Source organism: Cimex lectularius, unplaced genomic scaffold, assembly GCF_000648675.2.
Source record: "Cimex lectularius strain Harlan isolate CLEC.00 unplaced genomic scaffold, Clec_2.1 scaffold7, whole genome shotgun sequence".
NCBI classification, from domain to species: Eukaryota; Metazoa; Arthropoda; class Insecta; order Hemiptera; family Cimicidae; genus Cimex; species Cimex lectularius.
The window spans coordinates 2,405,137-2,430,722 of NW_019392731.1; the positions used below are offsets into that span (position 1 = coordinate 2,405,137).

The 25,586-nt window shown below is 33.5% G+C and overlaps 2 protein-coding genes across 3 annotated transcripts in view; both read left to right on the plus strand.

Moving 5' to 3' along the window:
* The window catches only part of LOC106663923 (kelch-like protein 10), a 30,492-nt gene extending 22,571 nt beyond the window's left edge, over positions 1–7,921 (plus strand). For both annotated transcript variants that reach the window (XM_014389170.2, XM_014389171.2), the window contains exons 9-10: positions 1,585–1,789; positions 7,496–7,921. In XM_014389170.2, the coding sequence (XP_014244656.1) occupies positions 1,585–1,789; positions 7,496–7,727 (437 nt within the window). In that variant the 3' untranslated portion in view covers positions 7,728–7,921. The remainder of the gene's footprint in view (positions 1–1,584; positions 1,790–7,495) is intronic.
* A 9,693-nt stretch (positions 7,922–17,614) lies between these two features.
* Positions 17,615–25,586, plus strand: part of LOC106663812 (thyrostimulin beta-5 subunit) — a 33,323-nt gene continuing 25,351 nt past the window's right edge. Inside the window, exon 1 of the mRNA XM_014388903.2 lies at positions 17,615–17,703. Coding sequence (XP_014244389.1) covers positions 17,681–17,703 — 23 coding nt within the window. The 5' untranslated portion in view covers positions 17,615–17,680. The remainder of the gene's footprint in view (positions 17,704–25,586) is intronic.

Sequence of the window (25,586 nt, forward strand, 5' to 3'; positions counted from 1 at the left end):
TTGACCTTCAAATTAGTAAATACAATTAAAATATTAACAACTTTTAAAATGAAATATTATTTCTTTTACTCTTCTTTATAAAAATATTTATCCTTTCAAAATTAAATTACAATTATTATTTTTTATTTTGACGTCAAAGTAATAAAATTAACTTACTTGAATAGTGTGCACACCAAATTTTTATTTTTTACCAAAAATATCTGTTAACCCACACAAGCCAGAAAGGGATCTGTTCTAGGACTTGAAAAAAATAGCCCTTTCTTGGCCCCTACTCCTATCACTGTTTGAGTGTGTGGAGGGGCAATGGCGGTTCATTTAAATCTGAATGTGACATATATATAAGACAATTGAAAATTGTGTAAAATAAATAAAATTCTTTTTTTTTAATCATTAATTAATTTCTTCTTAAAATATAAGTCATTTTTAAAGGCACCGTTAAATCTAATAAAATTTAATCTGGTGCTGAATAAAATTGATTTTTTAAATAAATAATATTAATACAGAGGTAACTATAATTGTAAACATCAGAAGAAACAGTGAAGTAGAGCTTTTATAAAAAAACAAATTATGGTGCGTCGAAATGTGACTCACCTCTGGTTTTACAATACTTAGAGAAAGTGATCTAAAATTGATCGCAACTAACGCTTTTTCCTATGGTACGTCTAAAACCGCTTCACCCTGTATACAGAGGTCCCCTGAACATAGGTCAATATTTTAGGAGGTTGTCCTACATTTCAAATTGAACTAAAAGGTCCCTTTTGTCCAAAGTCTGATTTTCAACTGAATTCGAGATATTTCACTTTTCAACTTACTTCAACCTTTTACAACTTTATTCTCTAAGTTCCCCGTATCTCATTAAGTGAATTCTACTGTTAATTTGGTCACATCAATGGAAAGAGCGTTGAAAACCATACTCATTTATTCTTTTTATTACAACGTTAAGCAAACAAAATACATAATCACTTAAAAGAGCAACTTTTTCGAGATTATCTCAAATTTAAGTTAGAGTTTTCTTGGCCCTGTAAATACTGACAGAGGTTTTCCATGCATGTTCATCACTCCATGCAAAAAAGAGGTCTGGTTACATTCACTCACGCCAGAGCACTCGGTTAACTAATCCTGTCCCCGTGACTCTAACAAACTATATTTAATCGTATAAATTAACATAAACAAAACAAAATTCATATAGCCCTGAGGTACCCGAAAATTATCGACATATCTGGCAATACACGAAAGTATTTTCTGTATACGTCAAACTTTCTAAGCGGTCTTTGTCCGGTCAGTAGTTGTCTTTTTCTTGTATGGCTTATACTTATTCTTGCCATTAAGGCATTTTCACTCCACCCATTCTCAGTGGACAGTTGAATCTATTCAAACCAGTAACATATTAGCAAAGGTGTTTCTATTCGCTCTTTCTGTAATAATTTTATAATAATCAGCTAATCAAATTTGCATATTTAATGTTGATATAAAACTAACAATAGAAAAATGATAAAAAAATCAGGTTGTCGATGCTGAAGATGTGATTTTTTACATGATTTCAATGTTGTATTTAGTTAGTAAATTTGTTTTGTTTTTCTCCAGGGGGGTTTAATGGCATTTCGAGGATGTGTAGCGGTGAGAAATTCAACCCAGCCAATAACAACTGGACACCTATTCCAGACATGTACAACCCAAGGAGTAACTTCGCTATCGAAGTTATAGATGATATGATATTCACAATAGGAGGATTTAACGGAGTTACGACCATATACCATGTTGAATGCTACGACGACAAACCCAACGAATGGTAAGTTTTATATAATTGCTACGATTAATTTTCATAAATATATAAAATAATTAAAGCAATGTTACTTGAAATTGAAGCGGTTTGCTTTCATGTTAAGCCCCAACTCGAGCGGATAATTTCACAAAAGGCGACTCCCTAACCAGAGTGAGCCAGGGCGATTAGCAAGAACCAATCGATAAAACTTTATTTCAAAGATTTTATAAGAAGTGGCTATTCTCGGAAGGGAAATTTGCGGTTGGCAAAAACATTTTGGCCGAGTTGGGCGGTTTAGGTTTTGGCCTATCGCGATGGGATTTGGCGAAAAGGAATTGTAACAGTTGTTTGCCGTTGGGATTTAACAAGGGGAAAATCGACGAAGTGGTTTCTGAATCGAGCTTAATAAGTTAATGCAATTGTTTCCGTCCCCAATATACAGTTATACCCAAAACAAAATACCTGTTTAAAAAATTTATCTTTCATTAAATATTTTATTATTACTATTAAAACTATTTCAAAAATAGAAAACATCTAAAGAAATATAAACTCACTCTCATATAGTTTAAGTTGAAAAGAAATCAACTGTTAAAACATCTAAATCATGTAAAATCTGCGATGGTACTTTGCCAAATATATTATTAATTTCCTGACTTATTTCTTCCAAAATAAACTTAAGATCTTTTAAATCAAAATAATTTTCAACCTACTCAACTTCGTGAAAATGAGAAAATTCAAATTTCTCGAGTGGCATATCGAAAATATTTTTAATTGAAATGTCGTAGAAGGCGTTCGGCTGTATTTTTCCCTCGGAGGAAGCTAAGATAATTTTTGGTTCATTTCCATTTTGCCAACTGTAAAAAGTAAATTGTATTGACTAATGTTGAAACGAAAAGGTTTAAAATTTACCTTGATAAAAAAAATAATTGATTGATTGATTATAGGAGTTCTTATACTGCGCCCACAAGTACACTGTGCCTAGGAAAACGGTATCGAAAGAACAGGATCGATATCGTATTCATTAATAATGTATAAAAGCATCAAGAGAAATATGTCGATAGTATGAAATTCGTATCTAACTACAAGTATCATTCCCGCCTAGTAAATTTGCCTAAGTACCATTTCATTATCCACGTTTATTCCAAATATTTGAAATTGCTTAGTAGTGGCAATTTCAGCATGAAAACGGGGGGAGAAAAGGAAACGCTGTAAATGAATACTTGTTTTATTTTTTAAATTAATTTATTGTGCAACAAAAGTAATATCTATTTCTTTATGTCTTTCGTTTCTCTACCTTGTCACATAGTGTTTGCTTTTTTTTTTCTATATATTTTTCTTTACCCGTCTATGAAACATTTTCGACAAGGTTTGAGACAGCACTTTACCCAGGGACGATCCACTCCACTTGCGTGACTCTCACCAAACATAAACAACACTACAAAATCAAAAAATAAAAAATACACCAACATTAACGTCGCACGTCGATAAATTGTGATTCCTTTGTCGATAAAAAAGAAAACTATTCGACCACAACCAGATAATACCAACCGGGGACCTTTTACAATATTGGCATATGTCAACCTCATCCAGAAAACGATTTGATCATAGTCGAATGTACATTTTTTACTCACGACATCGAAATTTAAAAAGTTTACAATTAATAATATTTAATAGACTAGAAACCGTTGATCAAATAGTTAGGTATCTTGCCTTATCACTGTTAGGGGAATTTTTTTAAATTATGTTTCCTTAATAAGTCATCGATTCATGTTGAAAGTCTTACGCAGGGTTGGTTGGCGGCTGGAACTGTAGATTTTATGTTTAGTTTCACATTGACAAAGGCCTGACTGTCCAAGTAGATGGCTATTCTTCCTTTAATAATAACAGCCTTTTTGAACTCTTTAGTACAGTGTTTAATAGCAATAGTCTCCACCTGAAAGACAGTGACGTACCGTCAATGGCTTATATAAATTCTAGTCTTTGGTTTGTTTTTCATTTTTTTATATACCAGCTTTATAGCTTACATGGGATCCTTTCTGCTCTATTAGGTATTTTTGAAATACGTGACTTGAAACTTCTCTAAGTGAAAGTTCATCCGAAAGTTTTCATTGCTCCTTTTAATGCAAGTAACTATAACAGCCGGACGCAACACCTTTTCCGGGTCCCCTTAAGCACAGTGTTCAATAGCCATAGTCTCCACCTGAAAGACAGCGACATACCATCCTAGGTTTTTAAAAATTCTAGTCTTCGGTTTATTTTCTGTTTTTCTATTGGGTATCTTGGAGATATGGCGTCCACAGGCATCTCTTTAAACTGCTCTACGTGGAAGTTCATCCTAAAGTTTTGATTGCTCCTTTCAATGCATGTAACTATAGCAGCCGGACGCAACACCTTTTCCGGGTCCCCTTAAGCACAGTGTTCAATAGCCGTAGTCTCCACCTGAAAGACAGCGACATACCATCCTAGGTTTTTAAAAATTCTAGTCTTCGGTTTATTTTCTATTTTTCTATTGGGTATCTTGGAGATATGGCGTCCACAGGCATCCCTTTAAACTGCTCTACGTGGAAGTTCATCCTAAAGTTTTGATTGCTCCTTTCAATGCATGTAACTATAGGAGCCTGACCCTGAACCTGAAACTTATAGCTCTAGTCTAGAAGATACGTAGTGGTGCTAATTCCGGAAGATAAGTTAATCCTAAGAGTTTAATTTTGATATCCGATTCAAAGTTGTGCCTATTGATCAAAACGCTGATCTGATTGATCAGATATTGATGGTTTCATTTAGTATCAGTATTATAAGATTTGGCCTCCAGAAATAGCAATAAGTAACTTGTGTAAAAAATGTAAGTTATGACCGCTGCTACCGCTTCAGGCAGGGACTACCTAATAAAAAAATTAAATTACACGACCATTAAACAAGGTGACTTTATCCACTATACGATTTTCAACAAACTTTTAGTAGTGTTAGTACTAATGTAGTATCGGGTTGTCCGGAAAATAATGCAGGATTTTAAGTTTTCATTAAAAAAAATCTATATAAAATATTCTGTTTACGTTTACAGGATTACTCATTTGTATGAATGTCAACACTTATTAATCCTCTTCCAAATGATATTGTTTGTTTACCTCTGTAGCATTCCGCTACTTGGAAATAATTCAGTCATCCTTATAATGTCAAAGCGAGAATTTCGTACGATTTTCTTTTACGAGTTTAAACTCGGCCGAAGCGGAGCCCAAACGGCTAGAAACATTAACCAAGTCTGGGGCGAGGGTTGTGTTAATGAGTGCACTGTGCAAAGGTGGTTTAAAAAATTTCGGGAGGGAGATTTCAGCCTTGAAGATGAAGAAGGTCGTGGAAGGCCTTCCTCTCTTAATGATGATGTTCTGCGATCAGTGGTGGAAGAAAACCCCAAAACAACTGTTCGAGAACTTGCAGAGCAACTCAAAGTCAGTAAAACGACCGTCGCTGACCACCTCAAGGCGATTGGAAAAGTGAAAAAACTCGAAAATTGGGTTCCACACTCATTAAACGATCGCCAAAAAAATCAGCGCTTTGATGTTTGTGCATCACTTCTTTGTCGAAACAAAAATGACCCATTTCTGGCCAGAATTGTTACATGTGACGAAAAGTGGATTCTCTACGATAACACTAGACGTTCTGGACAGTGGCTCGACAAAGGAGAAGCTCCAATACATTTTCCAAAGCCCCCAACTCATCAAAAAAAGGTAATGGTTACGGTATGGTGGGCTTCATTTGGTTTAATACACTACAGCTTCTTAAATCCTGGCGAAACCATCAATGCTGAATCATACTGTAACCAAATTAATACCATGCATCAGAAATTGGCAGTAATGAAGCCCTCTTTGGTCAATCGGAAAGGGCCCATTTTGTTGCATGACAACGCTCGACCACATGTGTCACGTGTAACGTCACAAAAATTATTGGAGCTTGGCTATGAAACTTTGCCTCACCCACCCTACTCTCCGGACCTCTCGCCTACTGACTACCATTTTTTTAGACACCTGGACCACTACTTACAACACATAATATTCAAAAATCAAACGGAACTGGAAAATGCATTTATTGACTTTATCAATTCTAAAAATTCTGAATTCTACTCAGACGGAATTAATAAGTTACCAACACGTTGGGAGAAATGTATTGAGAGTATGGGAAATTATTTTGATTAAAGAACATTGCTTTAAAGTAACTAGTTTCTTTTTTTTTTGTTTAATACCAAAATCCTGCATTATTTTCCGGACAACCCAATAGTAACCAGCTAAGTTGCTTGCCTGAAATGGTAGCAGAGGTACCAATTTACATATGTAATTTTGGATTTATGTAGGCTCAAATCCGCACATGCTCGTCCTTACATACAAATATGTGCCCAGTTGGCTATTCGCTTCTCGTAGTTCAGCGGCAATTCCAGTTTTGCTATTTAAGGACTCCTGGCAGGCTTGAGAATCACCCACGTCCGGGGCAGACCTCAGTCTTATCCATCCAGCCGCAGAGGTTGCGCTCTTGGGCTATCAGCAGCTACATCAATTCAGCACCCAACGCATGCAGTTCCAAACCCATTCGTTCTCATGTTCATTCTTAAATACATTACTCCTATTTACATACCATTCATTCAACTGGAAACTTTATACATACTATACATCTAGTAGTATATACTAGCTAGTATTATACAGCTTACCTAATTGAGGGTCGATGGATACTCGATATTTCGCCATCGACCTCACACATCACACATTCACACTAATAAATACATTCATTCTCAACACAACCTTTACATTTATTTTACACTAACTTAATTAAAGGTCGATGGGGTACTCGATATTCCGTCATCGACATTCTCACATCACACATTCACGCTAATAAATATATTCACTCTCCACACAAGCTAGGAAGACGCAAATATTATTACTATATGTAATCGAACAACCCCATTTCCTCCAAGAATCGGAACAGGGAACCGAAATACTCGCTGCCGTTTTTAAATATGGTCGCATACCTACGCGTTCTCTATATGGACCCAAGGAATTGCATCCTTCAATTACAATATATCAATTATAATGATATATGTAAAAAATGTTTATTTGCAATATGAAGATATTTCTATAATGATAATAAATAGATTTTAGAATTGTGTAAAATATGTGCACAAATAATTGAAACATATATAACAAAAAGTTCTGGTAAAGTTTTGATTTAGAACAACACATAAATATTCAGTGAAAACGGTGATCGTCTCAGTTTATTAGAAAATTAGATTTCTAGTTGACTATAACTACACCTACATTGGTAAAAGATAATTATTATTTATGGGATAGGGTTGTTTTTAAAGTTTGAAGTTATGCACTATAATTTTATACTCAATTTATTATAGGCAAATAGAAATCTAATTTTCTAAACAATTAAACACTCTTTCCCATATCTTTCTGTTATAAATGAAAACATATGAAAAGGGCAATTCAATTTTGTAGCACTTATGGTGAGTAAGGGAAAGGAGGAAATGGAACCATCAATTTTAAGCTGTGTTGAAAACAAAGATATATGAGAAACATTACCTTCTATGTAATTATTTTCAGACAAGGTACATCTTGGAAAACAGTTTTTTTTTATTAATCAAATTTAGGTTGTTTATAAGTGTAATTTGGTATTTTATCCAATGTGTAATATAAAAATTTCTCTATTTTAAATTATTAACATTAAAAGTATTGTTGTTGAAAGGTACGAAGCGACCGACATGAATATTTACAGATCGGCGTTATCGGCCTCTGTCATAATGGGCCTCCCGAATGTCCGTGACTATATTCACCAGCACAGGGACCGTCTCATGGAGGAAAAGCGGCAGAAGCTACTTGCCTTAGACGCCCAGAGATCCGTCCAGAATAGAGTCCAGGATAATCAAGTCCACAACGTCAACATACTCAACGTCGACGATATAAATAACAATCTATAATATAACACATAAAAATAAGTAAAGCAAAAAGAAAGCCAACAATAAGCAAGAAACCTGAAGTAAAAAATGACATAAACACAGCATAACTACATCATTTCATCTGCCTACATAACGCTGCCCTGGAAAAAAAATAAAAATTAAAAAATTAAAAAAACGAAGTTCATTTGTAAATAAAGGCCAAATTTATTAGATTAGATTGTCTTTTGAGTATAATGGCTCTATGCATTATTAGAAATACAGTAATTTTAACTATTTAGCCATAAATATTAAACTAGGCCAGTCAAATTTTCAAAATTTCTACATTACGCTTGAATTTTATTTTATTTTTGTACAAACACTAGGAGGGATGTCTACATAATTCATGTATATATTACAATTTACAATTGCAATATATGTTACAAAACAAGAAAGACGTACGTCGTGGTTTAAAACCGGAGACGATTACCTGGAATAATAATAAATTAATAACTATAATTTTAGAATTCTGTAAGAGATGTGGGAGAAAAAAAATATTGGTTACGAGTACTAACAATCGAATTCTTAACCTTTCCATCGCTTGGGTGGATAAGGAGATAATCCGAAAATGAAACACAGCTTGAAAAAACGGACCAAAAAGTAATAAACGACGTGTTTGTCGATACTTTTTCAACTAGCTTAGTCGTCTGCTTTTTGTCTTACTTATGACCGTTTTGATATTTAAGTCGCGTTTTATCTGTTAGAAACTTTTGAACATGAAAGTTTCATGCATATATTGTGTAAAATAATAACAATATGTGGAGTTTAGTGACTGTTAATTTGATTAGTTATTTGGACATAGTGAGATGCGGTATGGTGTGATGTAGGTTTAGAAAAACATTTTCTTTATCGAGTCAACGTTTCGATCTTTATTGAGACCATCTTCAGGGCTCAAAGTTTTGTTTTCTTTGTACATATGCTGTTATGTTTTGGTCACTCTCAACACGACACATCTACAAAGAAAACAAACACTTTGAGCCCTGAAGATCATCTCAATAAAGATCGAAACGTTGGCACGATAAAGAAAATGTTTTTCTGAACCTACGTCACACCATATCGCATCTCACTATCTCCAAATAATAATAAATATAGTAAGGTCAAATACCAGGAATGCTTAACTGTAGTTACCCGTGGGGTATCGTGGACGGGAAAATCAAAACACATTGCAATATTTTTTCACATTATTCTCAAATAAAATTTATGGGCATTGTCAGGATTTGAATACAGAACTTCTAGCTTGGAAAATACGAGTCGGGCGCCCAGACCACTCGGCCACCGCGATCGCTATAAACACATTAAAAAACCTGTTTATAAACACATAATAATAAAAATTTGAAAGTGTGAATAATCAGTGATATTATCGAACAAATAATTTACTAAACAAAAAGTAAAAGAGGGACATAAATAATTTTAAAATCGAACGTCGAAAAATCTTGTCAAAACGTCGAATCGGGGAGATAAAAGACATTATGATAAGAAAAATGTTATCACTATTCTTTTTCCATATATAGAATAGCACAGTTAGGTAGACAGCTGAAAAATATACATACTAAGAGGTATACATACTAGAGATAAGACAGAAAAGCAAGTACGTAATAGAACTAATTTTGAAAGAGCACTGGGTAATTTACTGTATTCAAATAATCTTGTTAAAAACAAAAAAATTCGGGATTACGCCATCATCAGGACCCAGTGCAAAAAAGCGAGACGCCTCAGACCCAATTGATAAGAAATGACTCAATGGTCATTTTACTCCGCAGATCGAAAGAAATCTAATGATATGTTCATTTTTATTTATTTTTTAATTTTATTTATTATTAATATATACACTTTGTTATTATAAATTTTTTCGGAGTTCTCAATAGCCCCCGGAGCTATGTCAACCCGGGGCTCGGCGTTTTTGGAAAAAAAATGTAAGTATGTTGGATTCGAATTCAGGGCCGCTGACAGACCAAAATATTGGACAAAACCAAGTCACAATAAACCAAGGTCTAATATTTTTCAGACTATAGGAAGAAATCTCTAGAAATAATATTATCAACAAGGTATAAATTTTTCTTAAGCTTGAACTGACGAAATTGCCAATAAATAGAAATACAGTCGAACATCAGAAAGCTGACAAGCACAAAAATCAATAAAATAAAAAAATATAAAATAGAATGATTAAAAATGATGTGAAAAAAAAGATAATAAAACAGATAGATAGACAAGGTAAGAGGTAAAAATATTAGCTACTGCTCGGTTGTGTCCGATCTTACCTACTAATCTCGCTGATTAACTTTCATCCTGTACTGGTCACGACATGTTCAAAGTTGGTTCTTTTATCAATTATCCATAAATTTGTCTTAAGTATGAACAATTTCCAATAAATAGAGTGTCACTCGAACGTCTAAAAATTAGCAAGGCAGCAACAAACTTGCAACAAGCAAAAACAAAAAACAGAAATATAAAGAAAATGATTAAGAAAAATGTTACGGTTATAACGCAGTCGATCAAATGGACATATTTAGAATAAAACAACATTAGTTAGAGGTAATTAGACAACCTAAGAAATAAATACCTTAAATAAGAGAAAATACAGATTAACAAATACGTAAGGATGATGTTATATCATTCTGAGGCCTGCGGAGTAAAGAATTAAATACTAGGTCGGTTTTGATTATTTTGGTCAATGCAGTGTCTCTGTTTTTGATATTTTTCTTGTGTCAAACAAATTGATGATGGCGAAATCCCGAAAATCTAAAAGTCGATCAAAACCATTGCTTTCATCATCACCCTGCAGAACCCTGGTGTAAGTTTCACAAAACTGACAATATTGTCAGTAATCCATAGATTTGTTTAAGGATGAACAAACAAACTTTGGTCTGCTTTAGGTGGCTGTAAATGCAATGAAAAATTACACAAAATAAAATAGAGATCCCTTCTCCACGACCCCCCCCCCCAAAAAAAAGTACACGGTTGAGAATCGGCCGTTGAATTGAAATAACTACGGAAATACAGAGTTGTTACCAATCCTGAATCCTTTTCTTCGCAATATTATCCAGGTCAAATATTGCAGATAGAATGGTACCCCAAAAATCCAAATCCAGCGAAGGGTGACGGACCAGGAATTTTATCACCGACTTGTTGTATTTGTTGTTAATTTTTCAACTATCTTATTATTTGTATACATATAATTTTTCATGATTGAACTGCCATTTTTATAAAATCGGATCGTTCTGTTTCGCTTTTTCTCGATGTATTTTTAAACTAACAGTGGTTCAGTCCAAATATATTCAACTTTGGACGCAAATTAATACAGATTATATAAATTTAGCACTGTCTCCATATTGTTCAATAGTAATGATTAAATTAATTTAAATGTAATTTTATAAAAAAATGAATAATTTATATAACATTATATACTAATTAAATTGAATAATTAATAAATAACAGATCAAACAAACAGCAAAACCAAAACTATTAATAGCCATCGCCATCAACAAAGAACTAATTAACCTTTTAATTGGATACTAATACAAAGATCATAGGCCAAACAAATACCTAATTATTTCTCTCTATCTTTTGGCTAAAGGGCAGCGAGAATGTGCAGATGAAGGTAATCAGAGTTGATCGACCTGTTATTCAACAACCCATGCACACATCTTCACTACAATTTGGTATCAGCTGTAGTTAAATTGTGACATCTTCTTTTCCGGGCTTAGAAAAATTTCAAACTCTATTATGGGAGATAGAATATTAGGCAATTCAATAAGTAACAATAAATATAATGTGAAAAAGAAAGAAACCTAGAATAACGTTTGCGTATAACTGATCGATCGTGATATGTTAGTGCTATCTGTGCTAATATAATAAAGAGGGAAAATTTGTTTGTATGTAAGAGGTAATCTCGAAATCTCTATTTTGATCAACATTTTTAGACGCGTTACGGTCATAGGAAAGGTATAGACATAGTTTTGTTATGTTACGATTGCAGTATCAAGTATAGATATGAAATTTTGTATGTTACTGTTATGGGCATGCAAAAGTGTTTAGCAAATGCTGGACGAGAAAGGTGATGTGTGCGGAGAATGAGACGTATATACTGTATACGTATCAACTATCATGTCATGGCAACACAGCCAAGCCAACCTGGACAAAGTGCAGACATACTGAGATGAATAAAAAACAATTACGTCTACCGTTTTAGCAACACACCGCTGCTTTGAACTTCAGTCTAAAATTGAAGAGATTAGAGTGCGATATCCCCTCTCACTACTTCACTGGGGAAGCGATATCACGCTCATCGTCATCATCATGAATGGTTTCAATCTCTGTCAAAAGACAAAACTTAAAAGGTTTTCATTATTTCTTACTAAAGGATTACGTGCGATACCTAGCGTATCTTCCTTAAACATTTTTAACTTAAAAAAAAGTAAAATTATCGCCACGAATATTTTTTCACATGGAACTGGAATGTTTACATCCATTCTAAAGGGGCAAATTGCTCTGATGGGAACTGACAGCAATATCCGCGACATATTTAGGTTGGTTCCGTTATAGAGGTGTGAAATTTGAAATAAAAAATGCTTTCATTTTTTGGAGAATGCAAAAATTGCCCGTTAAGAGTGGTTTCATTTTATAAAGATTGGAACTGTGTTTATAAAGAGGGAGGTTTATGGGCCGACAAACAGCTGAGTATCGCCGGGCCTCTGCGTATTTTCCTTCTTTTTATGGTCTTTCACGCGTATTTTATTTTAAACTGCAGCCATTTGAGCGTCTCGAATTGGTTATTGATTCTCTGCTTTTGCTTAAAACTACGTCCATATCCTAAAATGGTAGCCTGTCCTCCTTACCTAAGGTTGACAACTACAGAATAGACACAAAACATACTGTACATATATACATCACCACAATGATAGAATTCTAGAGTACTGGAGAATAATCTGAGAGGGGTTAACCAATCCCTTCCTTTGACGCTAATAAATTACATTCATTCTAATAAATTAACATAAACAGAAAACCCGATAATAACATAGAAGTCTAAGACACATTCATTCCCCCAGAGTACTCGGACTCCTCAGAGCGGAGTTAACCACCAACTTCCTTTCACGCTAATAAATTACATTCATTCCAATAAATTAACATAAGCAGAACACCCCATAATAACATAGAAGTCTAGCCACATTCACTCCCCCAGAGTACTACAGAGAGCCGGGTTAACCACCAACTTCCTTTCACGCTAATAAATTACATTCATTCCAAAAAATTAACATAAACAGAACACCCGATAATAACATAGAAGTCTAAGACACATTCACTCTCCCAGAATACTCGAGACTCCACAGGGCGTGATTGAACAATACTTCCCTTCACATACATTTAGATTTAAAAATTCCTACAGGTACCGAATCAACGAACTGTTATTTGTCTGAATGCAGTTTCTTTTTCTGTATTTTCCATTTTCAGCAGATGCAACTACAAAACGTATAATCTGTATATTATTTATTATTTGCCGCTAGACTTGGGAAAATGTGTATGGATATGAAGACTTCGAGAAAAAGGATTTTTTTTTAAATTTTTAAAATCATAATCAATCTAAGTGGACATTATACCGTTTTTGTTTTTTCAAATGTAACATACAGAACGGCGAAACAAGTTTGCTCACTTTATGTAAAATATAGTATGAGTATGTCTTAGAAAATCAACGGAAACGTTTGAACTTTTCTCAAATTTTTAGATATATTTTATGCCATTTCAATTATCTAATAAAATGAATTGTATTGCATCATAAAGCCTATTTCATCTAACCTTCAAGCCGATATAACAATGCTGGTTGACGTCCCTTCATGGTGTACCTTTGTTTTTTCTCTTTTGTTAATGATTATGATTAATTGGGCGTTAGTTCTTGTTTGTTCGGTTGCATAACTTTTTACACCAATAAGTCAATGAAAAATATTCAAAATTATATTGAAAGCAGTGAACGATACTGATTTATTCATTCATCCAACAGGTCCCTTTAAACACGGTAACACCGTTTTATGTATACATCATTTTTATAATTGAAAAATAAATACAATAAAATCGTAATTCTTCTAAACAATAAACTGCAATTTTTTTTTTATTAAGATATAAGATGACATTGTTGGTTGTCGAAAGAAAACATAAATAATCCCAAATACAATATTAACAAAAGAACTATAAACAACATTTAAACAAATTCTTTGCATTTAACGATGAACTTATTACCCAAACAAGAAATACAATCATCGTTGATATTCCGTCTGAAGAAAATATCGACATTACTGTAAGCGGATTTTTAACAGTAAGCCGATCGCAATATTTTTCCGCCAGGGTGTTTAAACATGTGGTAGGTGGTTTCTTTTCCGTCATTTTTAACAAGCCGAGACGTGTCAAGGACCGTTTGTTTTCAATCTAAAAGGAAGGATTTTGGGACGTTGTGCTTTGAACTCGAGGCTGGGAATCTCGGTCGTTATCACACTGCGACATGAAACTTCCACCGCAAAAATCTTCTAAGCCTTCTAAGCCTAACAATTCTCCCATGATTGCCTTAACTACCGGTTTTTTCTTGTTAGATAACTGAATTATTACAAAGAATGTATCAATGTATGAGGTGAATATATTGACTTTAAAGGTTTATTGATTATGGACGTGGTATTGAACGTAAATCGCCAAACACTCTTTCCATTTTTATAACATAATCTGGAAAAATATAAAATAATTAGTAGTAATTTTACTATATGGTCACCTAAAGTAGTTTATTAAAGTATATTTGGTACAAAATTCATAAATTAATACTCGTGCCTTTTAGCTCAATCTTGAAAGCGTACAAAACCCTATTAAACCTTTGTACAAACTGATAATTAACATTAGCGCTAATCCGAATAAGTCCATTTAGATTTTAATTACTTCTTTAGAAAATAAATTACTTGTTAACCAAAAAGTTTCCCACTAGGATCAAACGTTTAGAACATATTTGATCCATTTCTACATGCGAAACATGGACCTGAAAGGCGATTTGATTGTAAGTACAAGAGAGAAGTATTTTTAAACGAAGTGACTTTTTAAAAACAAATAATTGATGGCAAGTCCGTACAAAAAATGGTCAAATATCTATCCGATCAAAGTTTAGCTTTTTCTATTTTCTCAGTGACGTTTTACAAACAACTTAAAAGCTTATGATAAGATTAAATTAACCCCTACACACGATAATGATATACGTTATCGTACCAATACTTCCATGAAACAATCTATTTTCGTATAATCTTCGTTTACTAATGTAAAAATATTACATTCATATATGCAATGCAATCATATTCTAGACATTGTGAATTATTGTTTAGCCGCTAAGTTGAACATAGAAAGAATATGTTTTTTGTGTTATATTTTATACATACTCAATCTATTTTAACATTTTTGACTTAACGAAGAATTCACAGACAACGGAGAATGACGCATAAGGGAAAAACTAAGGGTGGGTGGATGTAACAGTGATAAAAAATAGGGAGAAAGAGAGAGAGAGAGATAGAGAGAGAGAGAGAGAGAGAGAAAGAATGAATGAATGAGATAGAGCAAGAGAGAAATAAAAAAATGTATATTACAGGCAGTTAGATAGATGGATAAATAACTACGTTAAGTATCTACTACTTACGTTCTTTCTCGTATGTAGGGGTAAATTCTTGTCCCCATATTTGGGGACAAGATTTGACCCACTTCAAGTAAGATACATAGAGTAATCTTTCTCTTCAGGCGGACACATGATTTTTTGCTCAAAATTATCTGTGAATTGTAAGCTCGCAGTATCAATACTTATTCAGGAGAGGATGATACCTCTTTTACGATTATGTGTGTGCGCGGTGTAAAAGTCTGGAATATTCACCATTGTTACTCACCGACATAAATATCAGGCCAAATATCATTATTTCAATATAGATCAAATTAAACCAATTTCTGGAATTTTGAAGTAAAACCTTGTTTATTTAATCTCATTACCATTCTCTCTCTCTCTCTCTCTCTCTCTCTCTCTCTCTCCCCATCTCTTTCCCACTCCCTCATCTCCTCTCCCTCTGTCTATCGCTATGTATCTATTTATCGGTTTATGTTTCTCTCTCTTTGGATGGAAGAGAGTGATCGACTTGTACTAAATTCTGAGACTATAAATAAAATCTTATTTATTTATTCATTCACACGTTCTCTCTCTCTACCCCCCCTCTCTCTCTCTCTGTCTCTGTCTATCTCTATCTCTATGCATCTATCTATCGGTTTATGTTTCTTTCTCTTTGGATGGAAGAGAGTGATGAAATTACACTCAATTCAGAGACATGAATAAAATCTTATTTATTCATTCACATGTTCTCTCTATCTCTCTCTCTCTCTCTCTCTCTCTCTCTCTCTCTCTCTCTCTCTCNTCTCTCTTGTTCTCTCTCTCTCTCTCTCTCTCTCTCTCTCTCTCTCTCTCTCTCTCACTCTCACTCACGTTTTCTCCCTCTCCGTCTATCTATCTATTTCTCAATTTATCTATCTTTTTCTTTCTTTTACAATCTTGCTCTCGTTGAAGCAAAATGTTTATGTTCCTTGGGATACCACTCTTCGAATTTTGATTGAAAAACATTTTCTATTGCAGTTTATATTAGAATATATACTAATTTACAAATCTCTTTCCTAGTAAAGAAATTCGCCAATGCTGGAAAGAGTATGAGACTGAAGGGGGTCGAGGTTTGTTTAAAAAGTGACTGTGGCAGAAATTTTCTGCATACCTTTCTAATTTATTTAACGTTTGTGGGATGGTTTATTCATTCTTGACTGTTGAAACTGTGACATTACTATACATTACTGTTTGACAAATTTTTTAATTCATTTAAATTAATTTTCCTAAGTTTGTAAATATTTTGTAAGACACCTGAAATGCTTTTTTTAAATAATATCACATAATTAGATTTTATTTACTTACCAAATGTTAGTTTATGATGGAGGTGTTCACAAAATAATCAGTAAGGAAGAATCGAATAAGATTGAGAAAGAAAAAATCAAAAAGTTTGTTAAAACATGATACAATTTAATTTCATAAAACGATTTTACAAGGCACGTTGAAAAAAATAAACCAGAAACCCTTTCTTGTTGCTTTTCTTTACAATTAAAAAAAGCAAGATTTATCAATATTATTAACAATCAAAACTTAAGAAAACTTGTGAAATGTTTTTCTAAACATGTAACAACATTTAAGATAGGCATTTAATACACATTTAACATAATACCCTAAAAGTTAAACTTCAAATTCAATAGCCAAATAGAATACTATAGCCCCTTTTGTTTCTCCAAAATCTATTATCACTTAGTTTTTGCAAGACGAGTGGTATTATGTTCCAATGTAACGTATATTGGACCTTTAATTTCAAGATTAAGACTCTGGGCATCTCGTTGATTTTTCTAATTTTTTTACTTAAAAATGAAGTTAAAAAGTCAGGTGTAGTACACAAGGAATGTGAACTTCTTTACAACCTAAATAATGTTTCTCAGGCATCTAAACGAGGTTACTCGAGGTTTTTTTTTAGTAAAGAGAGGTCTTTTGTAAGTTAGTTTTTACGTGAATTGAATAAATAACTAACGTTCTTCTGAATTTGTACTTTTTTTCGCGTATTCAAGAACAATCGCTGGATGTAATACGCCAATATAAATTATGGAAAAATTTGCAAAGCCTAGAGCCAGGAGCCCCCCAGGGACGTTATCACCCCGTCTTTTAAATTGCCATTAATAAATTTGTCAGCCCCTCCAGGGAACGTCGGTATACAGACGTAGACGGCCGACGTTTAGGGGTGGAAATTGCGGATGATAAAAAGCGGCGGTGTCGAAGGGTAGAAGGGGAAAACGCTTGCGCCACGAAACATCCAGCCACTTGTAGCCAACCCCCTTTTCACGTGGCCTTCTTCTTCCAGTACAACATGACCGCTCACAACTCGCACAGGTAATACAGAACTGCATAAACTTTTTGTTTAAAAAAAAAACACACTAAGAAGATTTAAAAAAAGTTTTTTAACCATTTTTCACTTGTCAAAGTCCGTAAAACAGTTTTGAAAAAATCCACCATCTAGAAATATCTGAAAAAATAAAACCAAATAACACTGTCCCATCGAAAAGGTATGATTTTTCTTTCAAATCTTCAAAATGGTACATCGTAAGTAATATTTTAATAATAATAACCCAGACCAATCTTCCCAGTAAAACGCTCTTTCGATATGAGTGGCAGGAAATATTCCTTCTTCATAACAAAGAACCAAAACTAACAGTATTTTTTTTTAAATATTAAAATATATTAACGTGCGATAGTTGGTGAAATATCACTTTTTCTAAATATCATTTACCTTCTTTCATTGTTCGATAAAAAAAAATCCAAAATTGTAATTAACAAATCCAAATGAAATAATTACATTTCAAGCAACATTAGTGGTTTTCAATTACATCTGGATGTCTGATTTGTCTTTTTATATAAAACGTCTTGCGTAACAAACGAAAACAGTTTTTAAAAACATAACTTTTGCCAATTACTTAAAAATTATTTTTGTTCAGTGTTTTTGTTGTGTAGCAGCAGATCTATCCCATTATTGAATGTTTTGTTTACAAATTACCGATATCATTACTCGTTTCAAAATTACGAATTCTTAAAATATTTTTCATCGTGTTTGCTTAAAAACACGTTATACTAAAACACGTTGATAAAGCTAAGAAAAAAATTCAAGTTTACACCATAAACTACATGTTAAAGAATAATAAACATAAAAAAAGTTTGAAAATGCAAAACAAAAATAATAATTTATTGTATTTATTTCCATGCAGGGGCAAGGAAATCTGTTAAATTCCTCTTCATTAACCAAATGTACGCCTATTTATGTTTGAATACTACGTTTTCAGTTGTACCAAAGCAATTAAGTCTCTAGATTAATTAATCATTAACCCAACTACGCCTCCATAGAGGTCTATTATATAATTTAGCCGTTATGTTAACTTGTCCCTAAATAAGGGAACCAAAAATCTTTAATAATACCTTTCAAGTTGGAACTTATTTCATTAGGGTAATACGAGATTCGTCTCTTTCTTTCAAAGGAAAAATCCGTTTTCAAGGCTTTGAACTTTTAAAATAATTAATTAAATTTTATAACAATGCGTTTTGTTGCTTTTTGTTACACTGTAAGTGTAGTCAAGGCTGTACTTGGCCTAAACCGTTCGATAATTTCAAAGTATATTGTAAAAATATCAAATTTAAATCATTGAATTGCATTATATTATACAAATAAAAGCATACATAATTGAATCAGTTATGACAACAATCGAGTCCTTCATGTGTTAATTTTTGTGAACAACGTGTCAACGTGACACTGTAATCAATAAATGTTTCATAAATTTGAAGAAATTATTTATTGGCTGGTATGGTTGAATAAGTCATTCATAAAGGCAGCTAGAACATAAATTAATAATTTATAATTAGTAATAAAATAATAATTATAAACTTACGCTGGTTGTTAGGACAAATTAAAATTTCAAAAGGAATTTTTTTTCCAAGAAATACAAAGATTGGTTTTCCTTAGTTTTTACAAACAAGGACATTCTATAATAATGTACAACCAGACAACATTTTAATAAAAATAAGCTCGCAATAAAATTTCAGGACTCATGCACTCGTTTATTTATTTTTTTAATTTTCTAATGAATAAATAAAGGCATTCAACCACTTGGGTCATTTTCTGCTTTGATATTAATTCCAATGGTACATACTAAATGATAAAACCGAAACCGTCGGAAATCACGGAACCGCCGCCCCTCCCCGTGGACGAAAGACGTCGGATATTTTTATTTATTTTCTATTTTTTATTAAAATAAGACCCTCCAAGAGATGTGTAGACGTTGTACCACCACCACCCTTAAAGGTTCAGGCCTTCAATTTTATCCATGTAAAGCCCACCGAGGCGATTCCGTCTCCCGACCGGCACGCGATTCCGCACCCCGCCAATCACTTTAGACAATCAATTTAAATTTTATAGAATTAAATTTTAATATTGAGATAGTGCCATGTATATTTATAATTTTATATAAAATCCATTTATATTTCTGTAATTAGACTGGATTTCTTGAGAAAATTGAAAATTTGTGGCTGTGATCATTAAGAGTGTCATAAATATCGCTCGTCCGCTTATATTTATTTCCCAATTGTTCATACGTTATACGTTTAGTGAGCATGTGCTGTACAGTTACCAGAAGCCACGTGCTGTGCCGTTCGGTGTCCACGGCTCATAAGATACCCATGAATGAGTCTGCTATGTTCTATTCTCATCCACACAAGAACAGTTTCTTTTGACCTTAAGTGCAATTATATCGTCACTTACATTGTGACAAAAAGTCATGATTCACATTCATCCAACTGATCGAACAATATTGGTTGATGGTCACCAGTCCAGAAAAAGTTATGATTATAATTGCAAGTTGTACAAATATGTGATATAATGCTTAATTTTAGTTGAGGTTTACTTTTCTAAATTGAAAGATACCGAAATCCTTGTTTGAATGGTGTAAATGGTTAACAACAATATTTAAGTTGGAACTTAATGTAATAAGCTTGCGTACCAAGTCGTTGGTCTTTATATTATGGTAATGTGTATCATTGTTTACTCAAAAAGTTCTTATTGTTTGAAAAATCTACTTAGGCATATATTCGAACAAATCGTTCAAACAACAGAATTTATTTTTTATTTTTCTTGCAAGATAGAATCAACCCGCTCCCATTAAGATTGCGAGTTTATTTTACATTTATTTATACTTTGTATATTTTAGTTTTGTTCATTTTTGGCATATTATTTCATTAAAATGATTTACTTTAACAATTATTATTTTTTACTTATATAACATTTATTTTCGCAAAAAGGAAACACATATAGAGATTTTGAACTTAGTTAAAAATTATGATTACATTGTTTTAAATTAATCTGAAATCTATTTTTTTATATAATTAAAATCTTTTGATGTTTTCCTATTAGTTCGGGTCGGGTTAAAGGCCAGTTGCCGCCTTCTTGGAGTACTGATTTTATCAGTGGTGAGTCACTGCATAGAATGAACATATGCATATCAGGTGTTCCCAATTTTGTATCCCTCTGGTTTGGCAGCTGCTTCTTCGAAACCAAAACGCTTAAGATACGCTTTATGTTTGCCATAGTTTGAAAGTGTCTGAGTTATTTTAAAATATCTTTGGATGTCAGTTGTTATTCTATCTTTAACATATGGAAAGAAACTTTTTGTCCATTCCCCCTTATTGTTCTTTTCTCATTCTTGATTCCATTTGTCGATTGTCCTTTTTCTAATTTGTTTCCGTAGTGAGGAAATAGGCTTTCTTTCCATCTGAGGTGTCAACGTAAGATCCGTAGTCGCTTCTGTAGCTATTTGATAACATCCCTAACCATCTCTAAACAATATTGAAAAGTGACATTCGCTTTATGTAGAAATGATGAAGGTGGGATGAGTATGTAGATTAACCTTTGCAAATTATGGTTCTACTCACATATTTCCGTTGTTTACATCGATACTGATTTCAAGCACTAATGCACATCATCAGGTTGAAGGATTTACAAACACGTCTCTCGGCATAAATTGTCAGAGTGAAACAGTCTATCCACCGCCAACGCGACCTTACAATAAGAATCTGGTTTTTTAATGCTGCTCAATTTTCAACACGCAAAAAACGTGAACTACAACGCATCTAAATATTATCCTAATAAATATTGGAAAAGAATAATTTTAAATTAACTATTAATTTGTATGTCTAATATTGTTTAAGTACATGTTTAAAATAAGAAGTAATTCAAGAACTATTTTATTATTTATGCATTTACTCCCATGTTTAATTTTTCATTTTTTTCAACCAATCTAGTTACCTCCCTCTGTTTAAACTGGGTAACAAAAATAGCGAATCAAACTCATCACCCAGAAATCGTAAAATATGACCTACCTCGCATTACTCCATCTCCAATCTATTATAACCTTATACTCTTCTTATCTAAACCGTAATCATATGCATTGGGATGGATCTAGATAAGCATCAAATCCAGAACAACAGCAAAACTGGACCGAAGGTAGTTGGAGGTTGAAGACAACCTTATACATCTACTGAATTGTTTTGTATGGCGGTCCCTTCTGGAGGTGACAATACCCTTCTTGTGTCAGATGGTATATTCCTGTTTCCCTCCATGCATCTCATTTTCTAATCATCTGTACCCTCTTGTCAAACTCGCTCCCAGCCTTCTGTCCCATATACTGATGATCATAGTACTACTGCGTTTAGGAGATAGTTCGTCATTCGAGCCACCAATCAATGAGAATTTAAATCCCACTTCTTTGATCCCCTGTTAGCTAAAACTCTGTACACCTGTTAAGCATACTGTTGATAATTTCATTTATTCATAAAGAATTTCACTCTATAGTTGTTGCAGGTCAATTGGCTGATCGAAAAGCCCTCTCTGCAACGCATCCCATATATGCACAATGGGATTAAGATCTGGAGTCAATAGGGCAAGGGAAAGATGGGAAATTCCCAAGTTTTCTAAATACTGATGAAAAACTCTGCCTCTATGAGGTCTGACATTGTCATCCAGAAATCGAAAAACCCTGCCAATGAGATCCATGGTTTGAGGGATGTATTCCTCGATAATTTCTTGGATATAACGAACTGCGGTTACGTTCAACAATATGGAGTACAGTTCGTCCTCTGCTGTCAATCCCAGCCCAAACCATTACATCGCGTCTTCTAAACTGCACTGAAGGGACATTGTACGCATCCCCGTCCTCGGTAGACTCCTCGGCGCACTATCACTATACAGGCAGAAACGCAACTCATCAGTAAACATAACAAATTCCAATTGGTGTTCTCTTCTAGGCGCTCACTGCACCATATTTTTCTGAGTTGCTGTTGCTGCAGGTAGTCTGAAAGGGGCATACCATGTGAAGCCAACTTTCCACAAACGATTGCGAATCGTTAAAGGCCTTGCCAAAACGTCTTATACATCACTGAAGGTCTGGCGGGCACTATGGAAAGGTTCCAGTCTTGCAGCAACGTCAGAATTTCTGTCATTTAGCGTCGTAATGTGCCGAGATCCAGGCCTCCTTGGCCTTCCAGTCTCTCGGAGTCGGGCTAAAGCCAAGGATACCATGCTCTGAGAAACGCCAACTGCCTCTGCGATATCCACTGCTCGATGACTCATTCTCACAATAATATTACGACTTCTGGTTCAAGATTGTCTTTCCATGGTTAAAGGAAAGGGAGTAAATCCGTTATTAAAAATGGGATTTAACATTTGATTGATATGGTTTGAATTTTCTCTTTTTTTATCCAACCAGCAAGATATCGGTTAATTAAATTAAAATTAACAGATTAAGAATAAATTAAAAATATCTCTATTTATTTTTGAGCAGTTTACATAAAAGCTTTTGTAAATGTACATCTTTGTAAAGCCTTATCATGCTGGAATCTCTGTATATAGGTATATTATTAAACTATTCATATTTAATTAGTCAAAGGAACTTCAATTCTCAGAATAAAGTTTACTTTTCATTTAATTTCAAGATACTGTTTGATTAAATACTACTGGATAAAAGATCTAATCTCTCCCTTGGCAACAAAAAAAGTTTGATTGAGTATGATGATTTTTTGTATGCCACACAGCCTCATCATATTCAATCAAACCTTTCTCATGAAAATCCATACGCTACAATCACGAATCTTCAATACCCCGTTCTATATTTTTAACCGCACCATCCACACCGATCTAATGTGCTTCATAAACTTTCAGTACTTAAAGTATTAAATAATGCTACACTAACCTCCAATCTCTCTCTAATCCTCACGTATAACAACTTTCTTCCCGAATAAAATGGTTTCACGGCCAACAGAGTAGGCAAAATATTTTTTCGTAAAATTTATGTAAATTCGTTCTGTGTTCATAACTCCGTTGTTAGGTACATATTATAGCGATGATGTACTCTTTTTAAACAGTCTCAATCAAATATGAACTTTACAACTATTAATCGACTAACTTTACATTTATCAAAAGTAGCCTACACTATGATTTCACAGTAAAAAATTGTTTCTAAGAAAATTTAAGTCAATTTGCATTCTGATATGTTTGGTTGCAAACAGAAGCGAATATCTATTCCGAAACATGGAATCAGTTCACATCAGCACATTTAACCATTCGAGTTGATAATGTCCGCTAATTATAACTTGTTAATTACAAGCTAATTCACTCTAACAGTGTTCTAAGGATGTACGGAATCCACTTAAGCGGTTAATCAACCAGAAATAACGGATCGCAAACGACTTAGAACCGTGGAAGTACACTTCCATTAGTGTAGTTTCATTCTCGACATCTTAAACACAACGGACAAATTTATTGTGAGTTAATAAATTTGTTCGACCCCCCGTCTCCTTATGAAATATTTATGCCAGTTTTATAATCATACGGGTCCGCTTCTGTTCCACTCGGTGAATTCATAATTTCAAAACAGAATGAATATTATAAAGTTAGCTTTGGAACAGATTTTATCGTTACAAATTGGGGCAATACATAATCGATGTGACAGTTTAAGAGGACCATTTAAAACTTATCTTGTATAAATGTGAGTATATCGTTTTAACAACTATTACAAATATGCGTGATTATAAACTGTGATAGAATTAGTTTCTGGATATAGGTTAAGGAATTACTGAACAGAGTTTCATACCCTCATCACTATGCCATCCTCTCTAAACACGATGGCTTCACTCAGATAAACAGCGAATTCAGAAATTTACAAGTTCCTTTCATTTGGACAAATACTTCTTACAGTAATAATATTTATTGATAAAATAAATCAAGGTTTTATAGTACTATGACAGTTAAGTGGCTTTTACATTTAATTATTTGGAGATTGTGAGATGCGGTCTGGTGTGACGTAGGTTTTAGAAAAACATTTTCTTTATCGTGCTAACGTTTCGATCTTTATTGAGCCCTGAAGATGATCTCAATAAAGATCGACCGTTGGCGCGATAAAGAAAATGTTTTTCTAAAACCTACGTCACACCAGACCGCATCTCATGACCTCCAAATAATCATCAAGTAACGGTCACTAAACACCACACATTTTTACATTTAATTTTATAATAAGACTAGCTTTTACACAAATATAATCTAGCTTTTACTTCTTTTACTTAATATAATGTCTCATTTCACATATTCTTCTCTTCTTCAGTTCACTTCGGTTTATACATAGTAAAAATTGTTCATCTGATCTTTTTAAGGATGAAATTTCAACAAATCCTTTCTTAGCGGTTATCTATGTCTTTATAGGGATGCACTGTCGAAATTTCAGATCTTTAGATCCAGCGGTTTGGTCTGTGCGTTATCTGTCAGACACAGTACTGTGTTTTATATATAAATAGGGATGGAATTAAAAAAGAATTATAGTAGCTATGCATGTCATTGTAGGAATATATATATGGATGACATGATATACATAATGACATGGATAGTTACTATGATTTTTGTTTCAATTCCATTCCTATCTGATGACATGGATAGTTGGTATGACATTTGTTTTTAATTTCAATCACTATATGATGTATAATGTCAAATAGAGTACAAGACATAAAGCGAAAAGAGAAAGAGAGACAGATAAAACCAAAAAAAGATACAGATATAGAAAGAGAGAGATGAAGAGGGAGAAAGAGACAGAAAGAGAGAGAGAAAGAGAGAGAGAGTCAGAGAGAGAGAGAGAGAGAGAGAGAGAGAGTCAGAGAGAGAGAGACAGATAGACAGAGTGGGAAAGGGGTGA